General features: G+C 41.6%; 1 protein-coding gene across 1 annotated transcript; it reads left to right on the top strand.

Annotated features, from left to right (window-relative positions):
- The first annotated feature begins 4873 nt into the window (after positions 1-4873).
- tnfaip8l2b (tumor necrosis factor, alpha-induced protein 8-like 2b) lies at positions 4874-18209 on the top strand. Its single transcript, XM_084336311.1, has 3 exons — positions 4874-5299; positions 15674-15997; positions 17160-18209. The coding sequence occupies exons 2-3, from the start codon at positions 15680-15682 to the stop codon at positions 17400-17402; spliced, it is 561 nt and encodes a 186-aa protein (XP_084192437.1). The 5' UTR covers positions 4874-5299; positions 15674-15679; the 3' UTR covers positions 17403-18209.
- Positions 18210-18536: the final 327 nt, after the last annotated feature.

Below are 18536 nucleotides of genomic sequence, written 5' to 3'. Positions count from 1 at the left end.
AAGCTGTGAACGACCTGAAAGCAGTGTTAATTTTGTTGACTAAATTGATGACGAAAGATGTTCGTCAACGAAGGTTTTTTTCATGACGACAACGAGACGTGACGTCACATTATTGAATACCATGTGACGCTAACGAGACTAAATAGTTTATTAAATATCGTTGACCACAACTGAGCACACAAAAATGTAATTTACAAAAACCAGGACGAAATTTCTCTTCATGTATGTTGATATTGTTGACTAAAACAAGACGAGACAAACTAATTATAACTTTTCTTAATGCCATCGTCCCGACAGAACAGTGTGACAGCTGACGGGAGCTCTGTGTTATTAGCATTAGCTGGAGCTATTTGAAAAGCTAGTTTTAGCTGAACGTTACCTTGGCTAAAGTTGGGACTATTCATAATCCAGCTGCAGACCTGCAAGCAAAGTACAGCAAGTTGGCAAAGGAGTATTCCAAGCTAAATAACTTTTTCACCAGTAACGTTAACTTACATTGTTTGTATTTCCATCTAGCTCGCGTTAGCTAGTGGCTAAGCTAGCTCACGCTAACGTGGCTAACTGATCGAACTCTCGCACACAATTAATGACATAATGCAGACAGCCATACCGGTGACAATGTTTAGCTTTTAGTGCCAAATGATAAGAGTCTGAGGCGGAGTCTCAAAAGAGAATGTTGAATATTTATTTTGCATTAAAAATCACAACAGATCCTCTGCTAGGAGCTAACTGAACCGGAGCCTGCTGGATAGGAAGTGCGCAACAACGTTTAACGTCCGTGTGGAACCAATGTACCAACAACCATTCCGTGGGTGAACTCATTGAGCTTAGTTGTCAATTAATGATACTAATACTAATCTATACAATCACCTGTTGAATAAATACTAGGGATGTCCGATATTATCGGCCGACCGATATTATCGGCCGATATCGGCAGTAAAATGTGATATCGGAAAATATCGGTATCGGTTTAAAAACAAAAAAAAACAATAACAATATTTGTTATATATATATCCAGTGAAATTATTAGTTACCTGAAATTATACAGCTTTTTGGACGGGGAAACCCTGCATATATCGGTATCGGTTGATATCGGTTGATATCGGTATCGGAAATTAAGAGTTGGACAATATCGGAATATCGGTATCGGTAAAAAAGCCAATATCGAGCATCCCTAATAAATACCATTACTTTCTAGTTATTACTAAAAAACAGTATATATAAAACAGTAGCTGTAAAAATGAGAAGAAAAAAAAGTGTTATAATTTATATAATATAATTTCTTTTTTTTATGTATGCACTGGTATCGGATCAGTATAACCAGACCTAGACCACCTCTAACTCTAACCCCTAACCAGACCACCTCTAACTTGAACCCCTAAGTTAGGGTTGTGACTTAGAGGTGGTCTAGGTCCGGATAGGGGTTAAGAGTTGGTCTAGCCCTTTACATCCATCTATCTAAATAATAATAGTAAATTATAATGAATGCTTAACTACCCCTAAGTTACCCTAACCAGACCTAGACCACCTCTAACTCTAACCACTAACCAGACCTCTTCCATGTGGCACTTTAACACTGACCTCAGAATGTGATTTTATATAATGTTTTTATGCAAGCAGATTGCAATCAGTGTGTACTACTACTAGTACTACTGTGTGTTCTGTTTACTTAGTTTACAGTATCCTGTTATAGAATAAACCGCTGCCAGACACAGCAGAGAGAGAGAGGACAGACATGACAGAGAGGACAGACACAGCAGAGAGAGGACAGACATGGCAGAGAGAAAGGAAAGACACAGCAAACAGAAGACAGACAGAGTTCAGCATCGTCTCTCTGGTCAGAAACAACGTCACCACATCCGTAATGCTCTCTTTGATGCATACATTGGACCATGTCTACACCAACATATACTGTAGGAGCAACAATACATTGGACCATGGCTACACCAACATATACTGTAGGAGCAACAATACATTGGACCATGTCTACACCAACATATACTTCCTGTGTATCACTTGTGCCGCCGACTCAGATTCCCCTAGGTCAGGGCTATTCAACTAAATTGTTCAGGGGGCCACATTGTCAGAAACCCAAGGGGCCAGGGGCCGGGCTGCCACGGCGACTCCCTGTGCTATGAATATATGTACACTTGACACAACACGCAACCACATTTTCACAACTTTTATTTAACTACATTGCAAAAGTAGTATACTTTTCAAAAAAAGTGCTTCATTTATGTGCCACATCTGCAACATCTCCTGCAAAAAGTGCTTCATTTATGACTGTGCAACAACTGCAACATCTCCTCTTCAACATTTAAATATAAAAATAAAATAAAAAACAAACAAGTGCATGATGTGCATCTGAACATTCTAACATCAACACTTGAACAAAAAACACATTTATAGTGCAGCTGAGCTTATGAAAAAGTGCTTCATGTCTGTGCAACAACAGCAAATCACAGCATCCAATTATTAGCACTTATTGTCCACTCTTAACTCTCAAATATCAGGGGGGGTGGGGGGCAGACAGGCCTAGCCTACATACACACATCTAATGAGAGATTGCACTTCTTTGACTGGGCAATGGCAGAGAAAGAGGGTTCATAGGAAGTGAGGGCTATCCGCAAACAGATGCAAATGCTCATTTGTCAAGGAGGCACGGTTGCTTGTTTTAATGGCATTCATGTGAGAGAAACTGGATTCACAAGTGTATGTTGAGCCAAACATTGTTAGCACAGATATTGCCAGCGTTTTTATTTTGGGGAATGTGTTGACTGTCGACATGAATACACTTTATCCAAAATGTTGTGGTGGATTCATTCTCAAGTGCCTGCTTCAGAGCAGATGATGCTTGCATGTCAATTATTTCAAGTTGCAGGAGACCTTCATCAATGTGAAGTGATGCAAGGAACTCTTGTCCTTTTGTGGAAATAGCAGCTACATTGGCAAATGGGTTGCTCACAAAATGCATCAATTCTCTGGGCATGTCAAATTCATCAAATCGACTTGCAAAGTTTTCCCTCAATTTATCAATGAAATCTGTCATTAATTGAGTGACTTTTGGCTCAATTGTGCGTGTGAACGTTGACATGAAAAAAAAAATATTTTTTATTTAAATTTTTTTATCATGTAATCTTTTGCGGGCCGGTCAGAATCATCCCGCGGGCCGCCAGTTGAATAGCCCTGCCCTAGGTTAAAAAATAAATATGCAATTTAAATCAGAAAATGTTCCATGTTGACTATTTCTGACTTTCTGAAGTTTTTTTCCATTAACTAAAAATAGACAAAAATGTAATCCGTTTTCGTCTACTAAATCTAGACTAAAACAAAAAAGACAAAATTGACAAAAACTGACTAAGACTAAAATGCTCAGACATTTAGTTGACTAAAACTGACTAAACGAAAAATAAATGAAGATGACTAAATATGATGAAAACGAAAAAGGAGCACTTGACACATGACTAAGACTAAAACTAAAATGAAAATAGCTGCCAAAATTAACACTGCCTGAGAGACAAAGCAAGAAGGGCTTTTTATGCCATCAAAAGGAACATCAAGTTAGACATTCCAATCAAAATCTGGCTCAAAATATTAAGACTCCGTCATAGAACCCATTCCCCTATAATATGGTTGCAAAGTCTGGGGCCCACTTCTTCACCAAATGGGACAAACACCCAATTGAGACTCTGCATGCAGAATTTTGCAAATCGATTCTCCGCACCTAGCGGAAAACACCAAATAATGCATGCAGAGCAGAACTAGGAAGATACCCACTAATCATCCAAATACCAAAAAGAGCATTTATATTCTACAATCACCTAAAATAAAGTGACCCAGACACACTCCACAACAAAGCCCTCACCTACAGAGAGACCATTGAGAGATGCCCACTCAGCCAGATGGTTCTGGGACTCTGCTCACAAACATAAGCAGAACCACCAGACAGAAACCACACTGGACTAAACCAAATGATAAGAAAACAAAAAGAAAACTATCTGACACATTGGAAACAATCAACCCAAAACCAGAGCAAATTGAAATGCTATTTGGCCCTAAACAGAGAGTACACAGTGGCAGAATACCTGAGCACTGTGACTGACCCAAAACTAAGAAGATCCTTGACTAGGTGTACAGACTCAGCGAGCACAGCCTAGCCATCGAGAAAGGCCGCCATAGGCAGACCTGGCTCCCAAGAGAAGACAGACTATGCACCCACTGCACACAAGAAGAGGTGGAAACCGAGCTCCACTTGTTAACAACCTGCCCACTATACCACGACATCAAAGTCATATACTTCCCACAAATTGCAAACACCCAAAGAGACTTTGAAAACATGGACAATAACTCAAAACTCCCATAAATACAACAATGTGCAAACACAGCAGCAAGATTTGTGAGCTGCTGTGACAAGAAAAGGACATCCAACGGAATACATCCAACGGAATACAACCACCATAAAGACTGTCAATCATACAAGAAATTCCTTCTGTATGTACTGATTTCTTTTGATTTCTGTTTGATTGTTTTGTTTGGCAATGTAAACGTATGTTTCCCATGTCAATAAAGCCCATTTGAATTGAATAGAGAGAGAGAGAGAGAGAGAGAGAGAGAGAGAGAGAGAGAGAGAGAGAGAGTCAAGCATGATTCAGGATTAACTCCTAGATCCTTACAGTTACACATTGTTTGAATATGTAGAGGAGCAGGAAGAGACAAAGCGTGTTCAACGCAGACAGGAGCCTGCATTCCAGCGAAGGTGAAACACAAAAAAGAGCTAAGCCGCTCCCCTTTCAAATGGCTGCATCACTGGCTTATTGCTAAATTCTTTCTGGGGTGTTTTCACTTGTCAGAACAAGCAAAGGCAACACACACACACTGTCAGCAGAGAGAGAGAGAGAGAGAGAGTGTGTGCCGAACTTTGAGGAGGGAGGGTGAGAAACTGTAGTTTGAAAAGCTTGAATTTGAATTTCAGAAGGAAATAGAAGATAGGACAGAGAGAGTAATAGAGGAAGAGAGAAACACACTAGTGACTAAGGGGTGTGTCATAGTAACTTAGTTCCTCAAGGAAGTACAAGTGAGCATTTTTATCTTGAGACGGACAGGGTGGCACACGGTGACAAGCGCAACAGAAGGGCTTTTTTTCTCTTTTCATTGTTTTCTCTCAGTCAAAAATGAAGGGATCACATTAGACAACATTAGACAACCGACCCCCGTGCTGTCAACCCGAGGCACATGCAGAGAGAGAGACACAGAGACACACACACAGAAGAGGAGGGAGGGGGACTGGAAACACACACAGGTAAGAGACTCTTGCTCTGATCCTGTGTTTCTGTATGACAGCAACACTCGACAGGTATTTCTTTGTGTCTATCGAAGTACTGTACTGAAAATGTTTGGACCCGGACAAAAAGCAAAACTCTGATTTATGGGCCCTGTAGAGATGAAGGTTGAAGAGAACTGAGAACGCGTGGCTTCGTCTCACTTCCCCTTTTTCAACCCGAGTTTTGGAGCTGTGTGTGCGTGCGTGTGTGTGTGTGCGCGTGCGTAAAGTCATGCTGGAACTTACAATGACACTGAGCTCAGCTGGAGCGCTAGGGCTAGACCTAGAAATTGCTCAACAATGGACTTTCCCTCAGACCTTGGAGTCTGTAGGCTACTCAAGTCATACAATGACAGTAAATGGTTAGAGATAAGACACATTGCACAGATTTCAGGGATATATATATATTCTTTTTTTTGCTGATGTAGGCTATGCTCCCCGCCACAAAGCTCCCGTTGTCGGTTTCGCTTCCCATTTCAAACTGTCACAGATGGTGCGAGACTTTAAACACTTATGCAATTATGTTCAATGGGAAACTAATGTGTGAGTTTTATGAAAAATAAAAACCTCTAATATATATATATATATATATATATATATATATATATATATAATATATACTGTATATATTTGTATATCTTTAAAATGTTACTTTATATCGTAAGTCCAGCAAACAGAGGATAAACAGACAATGAGTAAATTGAGTATGAATCAAGAAATGTATTGAATTCACACGTCATTCTCAATATTCAGACTGCAGGGGCATATCTAGACCCAGCACTCTACTGGGGCACAGGGGGGCACAAGTATATGAAGCGGGCGCGCGCAGCGTGTCCGAGACATTTCTTTTGCCGGTTTTTGGGAGAAAATGGGTGGATTTTGTAACTTTTTTTTTACTTTATTTCGGTTTTAGGGTTAGGTTAGGGTTATGTTATTTAATTATTTTGGGGAGCCAGCCCCCCAAACTCCTGAAATGCATAGAAATCTATGAAATAAATAAAACAATCTGACATTTATATTAAAAAGAGCTAGCCCCCCAAACCCCTACCCTAACATACATAGAAATCTATGCATTTTGGAACAGTTACTATATATATAGTCAAGAAAGCATTTAGTCATACTTAAAGTTTAAAGTGCTTTACTTGCATTGAACATTGAGGAGACATCATTAGAAAGCACAATGTATGTTTCCATAGTTACGCAGATGACACACAATTGTACATCTCCGCTGAACCAAATGATCACACAGCTATAAACTCCATTTCCGCCTGTCTCTTAGCAATAAACAAATGGATGACGAACAACTTCCTAAAATTAAATGAGGGCAAAACTGAAATCCTACTAGTCGGTCCTATAACAAAAAGAGAAATGTTACAGAGCAATATGGGGCAACTTACTCCTTGGATCAAACCCGAAGTTACAAGTAAGTAACCTACACTGGCTTCCGGTAACATTTAGAATTGATTTCAAGGTCCTCCTCCTTATATACAAAGTATAAACATTGCGATCATCTACTACTGGTCTATTGAAGGTTCCAAGCCACAGTCTAAAGAAAATCGGGGATGCAGCCTTTGCTAACTATGCACCAAAGTTATGGAACACACTACCTATGGACATTAGGGAAGCTAGATCTCTTAATATTTTCAGAAATAAGCTAAAAACGTACCTCTTCACCATAGCCTTCTAATACACTATTTTACTCTGGCCATTCTATTGCATAATTTTACTATCTATTCTATTATTGCACTGTATTATTGGTGTGCAAACCAGTCAACTTACAAAAAAGAGCCTGTTGGAGGATTTCAACAAGATAAATGCGACAACAGTGCAAAATATTTCACTAATATTTCAAAGCGAAGTAAAAAATATTATAATAATTATTTGATCATGTTAAATGATCATGTTAAAAAAGGGAAAATAAAAAACATTTGTTAAAATTTTTATTTTATTTTTTTTGTGGGGCATAGCTGATCATCAGTAGGGCACGTGCCCTACTGATAGTGGTCTAAATACGCTGATGAGCTTTAGTTTTAGTTACCAGGTGGAAATGACAGGTCAACTGACATCTCACCCCCGAAACATCATCTTGCGTATAACCCACGGCATTGTGACCCCCTTTTGTGTGGACACAGCAACGCTATTGTTCAAACCGCTTTCTGCTTATGTACCCCTGGACATTATCACAGAGAGCGCCGCGGCGCGCTGCCCGGCCATTCATGCGAGTGGCGAGAGAGGAGCAGGATCAAATGAGAATGTTCCACGTCCAGCCTTATAGCTCAATGACCCTGTGTGTGTCGAGAACAACCTCCCGCTTTTCGCTTGATCAAACGCCATCTCAGCTGATTTCTGGAACACTGTCAATGTTCCCATCTGCTGTGAGGCTGCTGTGAGCCAGCTATGGTCTGAAGCCCCCCCCCCCCTGGTCTGGTGACAGTGTGACATAAAGCTCTGAGCATCCGTCTGTAGAGCATGTCCCAGCAAGGCCCCTCTGCTTTGTAATAACAATGGTACAAGGCAATGTGTGATCGACTAAGTCAAAAGGACTCCCCTCAAGACTCCCTCTAAGCTCTGTGAGAGTTCAGGGGATTTACCTTCACACATTTGCAAGAATGAGCACATGCACATGCACACACAACACCGATCCACACATATGCAAGTGTGCAAGAACACACACACTATGAAATGTGCATGCACATGCATGCATGTATGCATGGACGCGTGCGCACACACTACACCTGACGCTACATGCTGCAGTCATCTGTGGAATGTCAAGTATTTCCCTAGCATGCTTGGCCTGCCCGTGCATATTCCACCAATCTGCACTGTGCATTTTGAGCATCCATCAACTTAACTTGTATAGACATGTATAGATGGATATCTGCCTCAAAAAAATGTTAAAGAAGAAAACTCATCGTTAGCTTACTAGCCAAATCGTTAGCCTAGCTTGTCCTCATTGTTCGTAAATCGTCTAAAAGGTGAAATACATCATCAGTCTGCACATCCCTTTTGAAAAGGATCTGTTGAATGACATTCTGAGTTTAACATGTCAATATGTTTCTAAGACCCAAACCATGGCAAATATGTTGTTCAATCAAATAAGCCTCTTCTACTTTACTGGTATAAGACATTTTACGTCTCACTCCATTCATTTCACATAGTCTCAGCCAGGTCCACTTATTTCCCCAGAGCTGGTGACGGAACTAGCTATAGGAGTTTCATGTCTCGCTTCCTCCCCGCAGCGTCTCTGTCCATACGACCTGGGCTTTGGAAACAAAGTTTCAGTAACTTTGAAACAGAAAAAACAGCTCTGTAATTGCTCTCCTGTATACGCTGTTAGAAGGTGTCAGTGTTTTAATGTTTTGGTCCGTTTTCCCTCACTCTGTTCAGAGATGTCACACATCACACAACTGCTTGTGTATTCTAGCAGTGTTTTAGAGGTTATTTTGGTCATCAACATACTGTAGCAAATGTATTCCGCCCATAACCTGCTGACAACTCAAACAGATGCGTCAGGGTCACTATTCAACCCTATCTGTACCAGAAAATGTATTCTCCAGATAAACATCCTCTACTTGACTGACTGAGTGCTGTCCATTAAGCACTAGAATTGTGTTTATATAACAGTAATATACACCACTCTCTGAACAACTTCAACCACAACAGTTTTGCTTAAAGGTAGAATCTGTAATGTCGTCAAACAGTGGCAGCCGGCATCTAGGAAAAAAGATGGTAACATGGTACTGTTTACAGATTTGTTTTGTTTTTGTCTGATGATGTGTGGGTTGGATTTCAGTGGGTATAGTGGTTGCTACTTCTAGCCACACCTGAGGCTCTACCAAGAGGGGTCTGGAGAAATTCAAAAGTAAAAAGAAAAGCACAATACCAAGCAGGGCTCTTTTGCCTAGAGGTCACCGTTTGACAGCATTACGAATTATACCTTTAAAATAAACAGTCTCAAACACTGTTCAGCCAAATTAAACCACCAGCTGTCCACAGCTGTGTGTGTGTGTGTGTGTGTGTGTGTGTGTGTGTGTGTGTGTGTGTGTGTGTGTGTGTCCATAGAACACCGGCTAATGGGTGCACAATGTACACGTCCCTCCAGTCCCAATAGGCTTTTTAGCAACGAAATGAGATTGGAGCCGAATCTGAAATAGCTATCACACTGTTCCACTTCCATTATCACTGTTAAGGGAAATTAATCTAATGAATGTTCATTAATTCCCCACGGGGGGGAACCAAAAATCTTTGTATCGAAGCACCCCATTAGAAATGTGACACTTGTTCAGAATGAATGGCTGCGCATGTAATAAGGGACCTTGCGGGATGTCGTATAAAATGAGTGTTTGCTTATTATGGATGTTGCGACTGGGGCGGCTTGCGCGGGGTGATGGAGAGCGGGCCGTGCCGCCCGAGTGGCCTATTAGCATGAGATGATCATTAGTGCGACTGGATCACATTTGTTTTGTAACTGAACGGTAAGGTTCTTAACCCGCCGTGCTTCCGACTGCACGTTGATGGAGTCGGATAGTGGAGATGTTGTGATCCGTATGGCAGTGATCAAGAGGCTTACAGCTAAAGGGTGAATAAGTACATAAGAACACCTGTAGATAGTTTAAAATTCTTTTTAACAAGTTAGGTAGAGTTAATAGGCGGTTGACTGACAATATGACACTTCCTGTTGCTCATACAGATGCTCCTGTGGTGGGGGGAGGTGTTATGTTAGCCAAGGGCAGATTCCAGGCCCGTAAATAAGGTAGTCACAGGGTTGAAGGTGCTGCCTCTCTCTCTGATGGCACTCGTGTTGATGCAATCTGGAAGCAGCAGGCAGGGACCTGCCTCAGCTATGTAGCCTCCTCGCCTCTCGCACATACTTGTCCACACAGGCCACACGTAGGGATTCAGCACTGCAAGTAACACGAAGAGGATGCGTGTAGCTGTTCATCAAACCCAATGTCAATAGTTGTTAAGATCACACTGTAAATGACATGGAAAGTACACAGAAGAGAAAATAATATTTTATCCATTTGATCCATTTCAGTGGATCAAATTCCATTGAGCACTTAGTGCTCAATGGAATTTGATCCACTGAAATGGCAAGCCAAGTTTTTATCCCCTTAAATAACTTAAAGGTGTCTGTATTCTTTCTTGTACAGCACAAGTACATTGGATTAAGGTGACCTGAATGGTAATGAATGAATGAATGAATGAATGAATGAAAACTTTTTCAGATTGCAGAATGGGTACAATACACTACACAATTGTTAAGGGGATGCAGAACAGAGAAACACATTTGTCTTGTTTACATCAGGGTCCCCCATTTTCAATTCATAGTGACATTTATGACATACACAACATACATTACCTTCTGAGAGCTAACGATAGTAGCACTAGGATGCTGCAGGCTTCTGGCTACCTTCTGAGAGCTAACGATAGTAGCACTAGGATGCTGCAGGCTTCTGGCTACCTTCTGAGAGCTAACGTTACTAGTACTAGGGTGCTGCAGGCTAACTGGCTACCGTTCTGAGAGCTAACGATAGTAGCACTAGGATGCTGCAGGCTTCTGGCTACCTTCTGAGAGCTAACGATAGTAGCACTAGGATGCTGCAGGCTTCTGGCTACCTTCTGAGAGCTAACGATAGTAGCACTAGGATGCTGCGGGCTTCTGGCTACCTTCTGAGAGCTAACGATAGTAGCACTAGGATGCTGCAGGCTTCTGGCTACCTTCTGAGAGCTAACGATAGTAGCACTAGGATGCTGCGGGATTCTGGCTACCATTCTGAGAGCTAACGATAGTAGCACTAGGATGCTGCAGGCTTCTGGCTACCGTTCTGAGAGCTAACGATAGTAGCACTAGGATGCTGCGGGCTAACTGGCCATCTTTCCGTGATTTGTTTACTTGGTAACACGGGTTGCCCCCCCCCCCCCCCCCGCTGATGAAAATGAAAGTCATACCGTCATATGCCGTATACCGGGGTATTATGTCAGCAGGGTATGACAGTATGAAAAAAATTATACCGCCCAAGCCTAGGTGTAATGATAGTTTGTTATCAGCAAGCCAGGTGCAGATTCTGCCGCGTTCTGAGCTGAGGGTTTTTTCAACCTGTAACTTGTTCTTGTCAGAGACCAGAAGGGCTGAGTCGTCCGCAAACAAGAACAAGTTGCAGTCACAAGCTGACGACATGTCATTTGCATAAATTAGGAACAGTAGCGGTCCTAGTATGCTTCCTTGTGGAACACCACAGCTCACTGTGAGGGGGGGGGGATAGAGCACTGTTTACCTCCACCATCTGTTCTCTCCCCTCCAGGTAGGATTGCATCCAGCTCACTGATAAGACTATCAAAACCAATTGCCTTTAGCTTGTCAATCAGAATGGAGTGATTGACAGTGTCGAAGGCCTTTTGTAGGTCCAGCATGACCATGCCGCAGTATTTGCCCGTGTCCACCTCTTGTTTGATGTGGTTGTTCAAATAGAGAAGGTATGCGTCAGTGGAGTGGGATGTTCTGAAGCCAGATTGGAATTCGTAGATTAGATTTTTTTCCGCAAGGTACTTTTCGACCTGTTCCTAGAATTTTTTTTCTATGACTTTCGAGATGGAGGTAAGAATAGAAACAGGGCGGTAGTTGCCTGGGTCTAATGTGCTGCCCTTTTTGTGCAGGGGGGTCACTCTCGCAATTTTGAAGTCCTTGGGGACGTGTCCCTGTTTTATGGAGAGGTTTATTATGTGTGTGATGACTGGGGTGATGGCGGCTGCTAGGGGTGAACGGTATAAACGGTATTTACGGTATGAATTTGCGCTACGGTATGGATTTTGACTATACCTTGTGACCGGTAAACTACTAGAGCAGCTAGTCACAGCAGTAGCAATGACGTTAACGTTACTTGACGATTCACTCGACGTTTGCAGTGGTCGCTGCATAGTGTTTAATTGTTAGGGCTGTCTTAAATACTTCGAAGCTTCGTTCGATGGCAAAATCAACTCTGCCTCTCTTTGTTAACTACAACAAGCAATGCCGTTTGTTATTTAAGATGAGGTCGGACTCGGCACTGATAGATTTGTGTTCATTGTGCTGCTTTTATAAAGCCTCAAATGACGGCTTACAATATTCCATGAAAGCAAAGTGTTTTGTTTGTCTAAGATTTAAAAAGGTTTAAACTTTACAGCACTGACAAGGTGCTGTACAAGTCCCACAACATAAAAAAAATTTAAATGTAAAACAGATAATAATAATAATAATAATAATAATAATAATAATAATAATAATAATAATAATAATAATAATAATAATAATAATAATAATAATAATAATAATAATAATAATAATAATAATAATAATAATAATAATTATTATTATTATTATTTTTATTTTTTATCTCGAAGCTTCGAATTAAAATCTAATCTCGGCCCCGAAGCTTCAAATTCCAAAAAAATATTCGAAGGTCAGCCCTATTAATTGTACGGAGTTTTTCTCCACTTGCTCACGGACCTTGCCATATAGTTTTGGCATTTCAATTTGGCTAAGGAAGCTGAGAGGAGACTTGCTTTAGCACAGCAACGGGCTAACGTTAGCCACTAAGCTAACGTTCTAATGTGACTCTGCAGCACCAGTTCCATTAGTGAGGAAAGGGGGGGGGGGGGGGGGTTATTGACGTGGCTTGACAACAGAGGTCAAAGATAACTTCACATTTATTTGGCTATTCGTTTCTTTATATCGCTTTATCCATCTGGGCTGCTCCCGTTTCCAACTCTGTGTTGACAATCCTGGTGTGACATCATCACCTACGGCATTTTAGGACGCTCAAACCTCAAACTCAAACCTATTATATCACGCTCTCTTGCTCTCTCTCCATGTTGTCAAACATGTACACTAAAGTTAAGTTATGTTGGAATTGTATTGTGTTTGAGTTGTTTGAGGGAAAGAAACCTCCTGTCCTGCTGTAGTTTTTATCACTTTGTGCCGCTTGATTTGATTGTATTTCATGAAAAAAGTGTTTTTCAGAGATGGAAGTAACTTGAGAAAAGGTTTTGCATTTTTCTATTGCAGTTTTGCACAATAAATGTTCTTAAAATACCTCTGTACTATGTGAAATATGTCCTAGTAATACAAGTACAGTAATAGCTGCCATACCAGTGTTTTACCCCTTCAGAAGCATTTATATAGACATTTTAAGATAAATTAATATACCGTTACCGTCTACGCTTCAAATGATACCGTGATATACATTTTAGACCATACCGTCCAGCCCTAGCAGCTGCAGAATCTCTGAGGAATTTGGAGGGGATGTTGTCATGGCCAGTGGCCTTGTTAGGTTGGAGGGTGCTCAGTTTTTTGAGTACCTCATCTGTTGTTACCATTTCAAGTTTGAAGTCGTCTTTGCGGACCCCTAGGTTTTTGTAGTAGTCTACTATGTGTTCTCTACCCAAAATGCCCTGAGTGGGAGGGTAGTTTATTAACCAGTGTTCTGGAAACGGGGTGGGACGATAAATCGATCCAGATCGATATATCAATCTATTATCAATTATCAAATAGGATCGATGCAACGTAAAAAGATCGATTCATATTGTGATACTCTTATTTTGAAAATCCCCTGGTGAGCAATGCATATCCGCCCGGCCGCCACAACAGTAGCAGCGTGTGTTAACGTTAGACAGCATTGCTTCAGAGTCCGCCTATTTTGCGACCCGAAATCCCCCCCCCCCCACAACGTGCTTTGCATCCTCGCCATTCCTTTATGCCCACGTCGCGTTAAATACCGAAATTAACGTTGCTTTAGCGTAAGCTAACTAAGCTAAGCTGATCAGAGCCATATAGAGAGAACAGCAGAGGTCCACTAGGGACTGGGAAAGAGGGGGGTTACTGCATTCTCGAGATAGCCCCACTACCAGGATCTGGCCGGTACTGCACCTTCGGACTCCCAATATGCCTTTTCCAGCCAAAATACAGCTCCGACAGTGAATATGATAAAAAAAAATTAAATAAAAAAAAACAGTGAACCCTGGTGGTTCTTAGGGGGGCCATGTTGTTAAGTATTGTTGTGAATTTGGTTTTGAATCCAAGCCATGTTTCTTCAACTAGTGTACCACTGAGCTTATCTGACCAGTCCACCATGCTCTCCAGTTCTTGGTTAAAGGCCTCTCTAGAGTAGGTTTTGAGGTCCCTAGATGTGACTGTTTTGTGACAGCCGGCCTTTTGAGTTAGCTTTTTGTGGGTACAGAATATCATATAATGATCACTTAGCCCCTTTGTTGGAGATCATGGACTTGTCAGAGGTCAGAATGAGATCAATGGTAGTTTGTGTTGAATCACATACTCTTGTGGGTTGGGTGATTAGCTGGCTGAAACTGTGCAGACCAGAAAACCTACTGAAGGCCTTGAAGACGGGTGCTTCTTTACGTAGTAAAAGTACAATTCAGCTTTGTAGTAGGCTGCAACCAGTTTGGCAACAAGTTCCCTTTTATATTACAGCTCAAGGCAAATCCAGGTTGTGCCAACTACTTAAGCTACACAGTGGATGTGCTGCTCCTGTCAAACGGTGCTGCTGTTTACTGTTAGTTGTCTGTGTTTACATGATGAGAGTACACTGATCACATCCCAGGGGTGGCCTCTCTGTGGCTCCTTTCTCCCCCGACACGGATGCTAGGTGAGCGTGAAGCCAATGGCCTCTGTGGGGAGCATCGCCCATGGTGCTTTTGTGTTACGAAAACAAGACTGAATCAAACATTACAATAGAGCTTCCAATATGAAATGACACTTGTGCGTTTACTGAACTATTTATGACGGATACAGGTTCAGGAATTAGAGGAAGTGTTTGTAGAGGAATGATTAGAATATCACTCTTGCTGATAATATCACAATGTTACTTACCCTTAACTGTCAGAGTTGTACCCTTCCTGCTGACTTGTACATAACTTGTAAGTCGCTTTGGATAAAAGCGTTAGCTAAATGACTAAATGTAGGCTACGTGCTATGCTTAAATTCAACTACAACTGAAGGTTGGATAAAGTAGTTTGTGACTGGAAGGTTGCCAGTTCAAATCCCTTAACCAGCAAGGAAATCTATGTAGGAGAGATGATCATATGCCTCAATAATAACCATCAATGTGCTCTTGAACAATGCACCTAACCTGCAATTCACTGTGGCTACTAGTGTGACTGGCTCGTATGTGTGCGACCCCTCCTCTGCATGATGCAACTGCAGTGGTTCCCCAGGCTTCCCCATACAGTAACTCACTAGGTCAAAGTTAAATTGTTTAGCAGGATACCAAATTAATGGCCTGGAGAGATCCTGAGCCTGTCCTTTATCAAGGCTGACTTGAAGTGCAGCCACCCTCTTAACCTTTTGATGTCTTCCAGGTAACCATGGAGTCCTTCAGCTCCAAGGACATGGCCTTGAAGGCCCAGAAGAAGATCCTCAGCAGCATGGCCACCAAAGCCTCCGTCCAGATGTTCATCGACGACACCACCAGCGAAATCCTGGATGAACTCTACCGTGTCTCCAAGGAGTACTCTGGCAATCGGTCGGAGGCTCAGAAAGTGATCAAAGACCTGATCAAGATAGCGGTGAAGATCGGTGTGTTGTTCAGACACAACCGCTTCAGCACAGAGGAGCTGGGAATGGCCCAGGACTTTAAGAAGAAGTTGCACCAAGGGGCCATGACGGCTATCAGCTTCCATGAGGTTAGCATGAGCAGCCTGATTCAGTACAGCTTCCATGAGGTTAGCATGAGCAGCCTGATTCAGTACAGCTTCCATGAGGTTAGCATGAGCAGCCTGATTCAGTACAGCTTCCATGAGGTTAGCATGAGCAGCCTGATTCAGTACAGCTTCCATGAGGTTAGCATGAGCAGCCTGATTCAGTACAGCTTCCATGAGGTTAGCATGAGCAGCCTGATTCAGTACAGCTTCCATGAGGTTAGCATGAGCAGCCTGATTCAGTACAGCTTCCATGAGGTTAGGATGAGCAGCCTGATTCAGTACAGCTTCCATGAGGTTAGCATGAGCAGCCTGATTCAGTACAGCTTCCATGAGGTTAGCATGAGCAGCCTGATTCAGTACAGCTTCCATGAGGTTAGGATGAGCAGCCTGATTCAGTACAGCTTCCATGAGGTTAGCATGAGCAGCCTGATTCAGTACAGCTTCCATGAGGTTAGCATGAGCAGCCTGATTCAGTACAGCTTCCATGAGGTTAGGATGAGCAGCCTGATTCAGTACAGCTTCCATGAGGTTAGCATGAGCAGCCTGATTCAGTAGAGCTTCCATGTGGTTAGCATGAGCAGCCTGAATCAGTATGTGTGTTATTGTACAGTGTGTTATGTGTTCGCTCAGTTGTACAGGACTAGATTAGTGTGTTTGCTACTATATATCAATGCTGTCAGACCATAATCTCATATCTAATTATTCTGGGTTTCATGGGTCCTGAAACTTACTCAGCACATGCAGGACCACGTAAACCTTAAATTCAAATAAATAATAAACACAAAAATTCTTACTAACAGTGAGACTGATATTAAGGAAGATTCACAGCTGTTCTTGTCCAGCAACATGTTTAAGAGTAAACTAATGAATAAAGGAACATGTATATCCCCATCATTTTATACCCAAGGATTAATGAAGTTAACAAAGAAATCACCTAAGGCTCATTCCATTCAACATGTCAATGGTATTCAACCCTTCTACATTATATGATGTTTTCCTATATTTTATTTTGTAGGCAACATATAGCAGTATCTTTTTAAATAGTTGTGTATTTTGTCAAATCTGCTATGTGAGAATTCGGTCTTGAATAATGTCAGTGTTATGGTAATTAACTTGTAAAATGTTCTCCCCCCAACTGATGCAGGTGGACTTTACCTTCGACAAGGCTGTGATGTCCGAGCTCCTGTCCGGCTGTAGGGATCTACTGTTGAAGCTGGTCAACACGCACCTCACGCCCAAGTCCCATGGTCGCATCAGCCACGTCTTCAACCATTACTCTGACCCAGAGCTGCTGACCAAACTGTATGACCCAGAGGGGCCTTTTCGCCCAAACCTCACCAAGATCTGCACCGGACTCAACAAATTGATAGAGGAGGGGACAATATGAGAGCGTGACGTGGCCCGTCATAAGACACTGGGAGATCTTAGGAGAGGTTTGCCTGGCTTAGGATTCAGAACAGACTCATGAAACTTCTCAATGCAGCTGAGAACTGTCCGGGCGTGTGAGAATTGTGAACTCTGTGCAACATTGTTCTGAAAGGACAAATCTAAACAAAAAAGGGAAAAAAGGTTTTGAGGTGAAACATTATCAGGAAATTGTCCACGAGGATGGAGTTCCTCAAACGTGATGGTCAGACCATCACCTGGTTTTTAAATGGTGGAATTGCCGTCCAATGTTTAACGATTGACATCTTGTAATGTTACATTCACAACTAGTGCTGTAATGTACCTAAGCAGAAACCAGAGAAAGCAAGGTAAGAGAGCACTGCCATCTGGTGGTCAAAGTGATTCTTCAGCATCACAAATTAAGTGCACATCTACTGGCTACTGATCAAAGTGATTCTTCAGCATCACAAATTAAGTGCACATCTACTGGCTACTGAGATAACGAATAATGCAAAAGTCAGACAAACTGGATTTCTTTTTTCATAAATGTGTTGAACAATCCTAATTTCCCATTTTTGTACAGTCTACCCATAATACTTGCTTAGTAACATAATTTTGACTACACTTCAAATTACGTTTTATTTTTTTATTAAGCATTTACTGTACCATTCTGGATTGTTATTGACTGGAATGGAGAAAAGTGTTTCGCTTTCTCGTATATATGCAGCACAGTAAAACTGACATATTCTGTGGTTTTACAATAAAATACTAGATATCAAAAAGCTAAATAAAGTGATGCTTCAACTTATTCTACACGTCACGCAAGTCAATTATGTAATTCCCTATACACTACAGAAGTGGCGTTCTATTGAACAATAACCATGCCTCCTAGAAAATCTGTTTTTCTCAGCAATGTTATAATTTATGAGAAATTAGCACCAGACACCTGTTGGCATTTGTTTGAAAGTCAGTCATTAGCAAACAGTTTCTCAAAATAGTACACAAGTCCTTTCAGACTCATTTCTCATTCTTACTATTATTCAAGGTCACATAAGTCCCAAAATCCCACTGACTTGCACAAGTACTGCTAACAAGAGAAAAACAGTCCCACAAATAATTTTTAACGACTATATAT

This window comes from Notolepis coatsorum (genome assembly GCF_963971535.1).
Source record: "Notolepis coatsorum genome assembly, chromosome: 19".
Taxonomy (NCBI): domain Eukaryota; kingdom Metazoa; phylum Chordata; class Actinopteri; order Aulopiformes; family Paralepididae; genus Notolepis; species Notolepis coatsorum.
The sequence above is the reverse complement of the archived record's forward strand: the minus strand, read 5'-3'. Positions and strand labels throughout refer to the sequence as shown.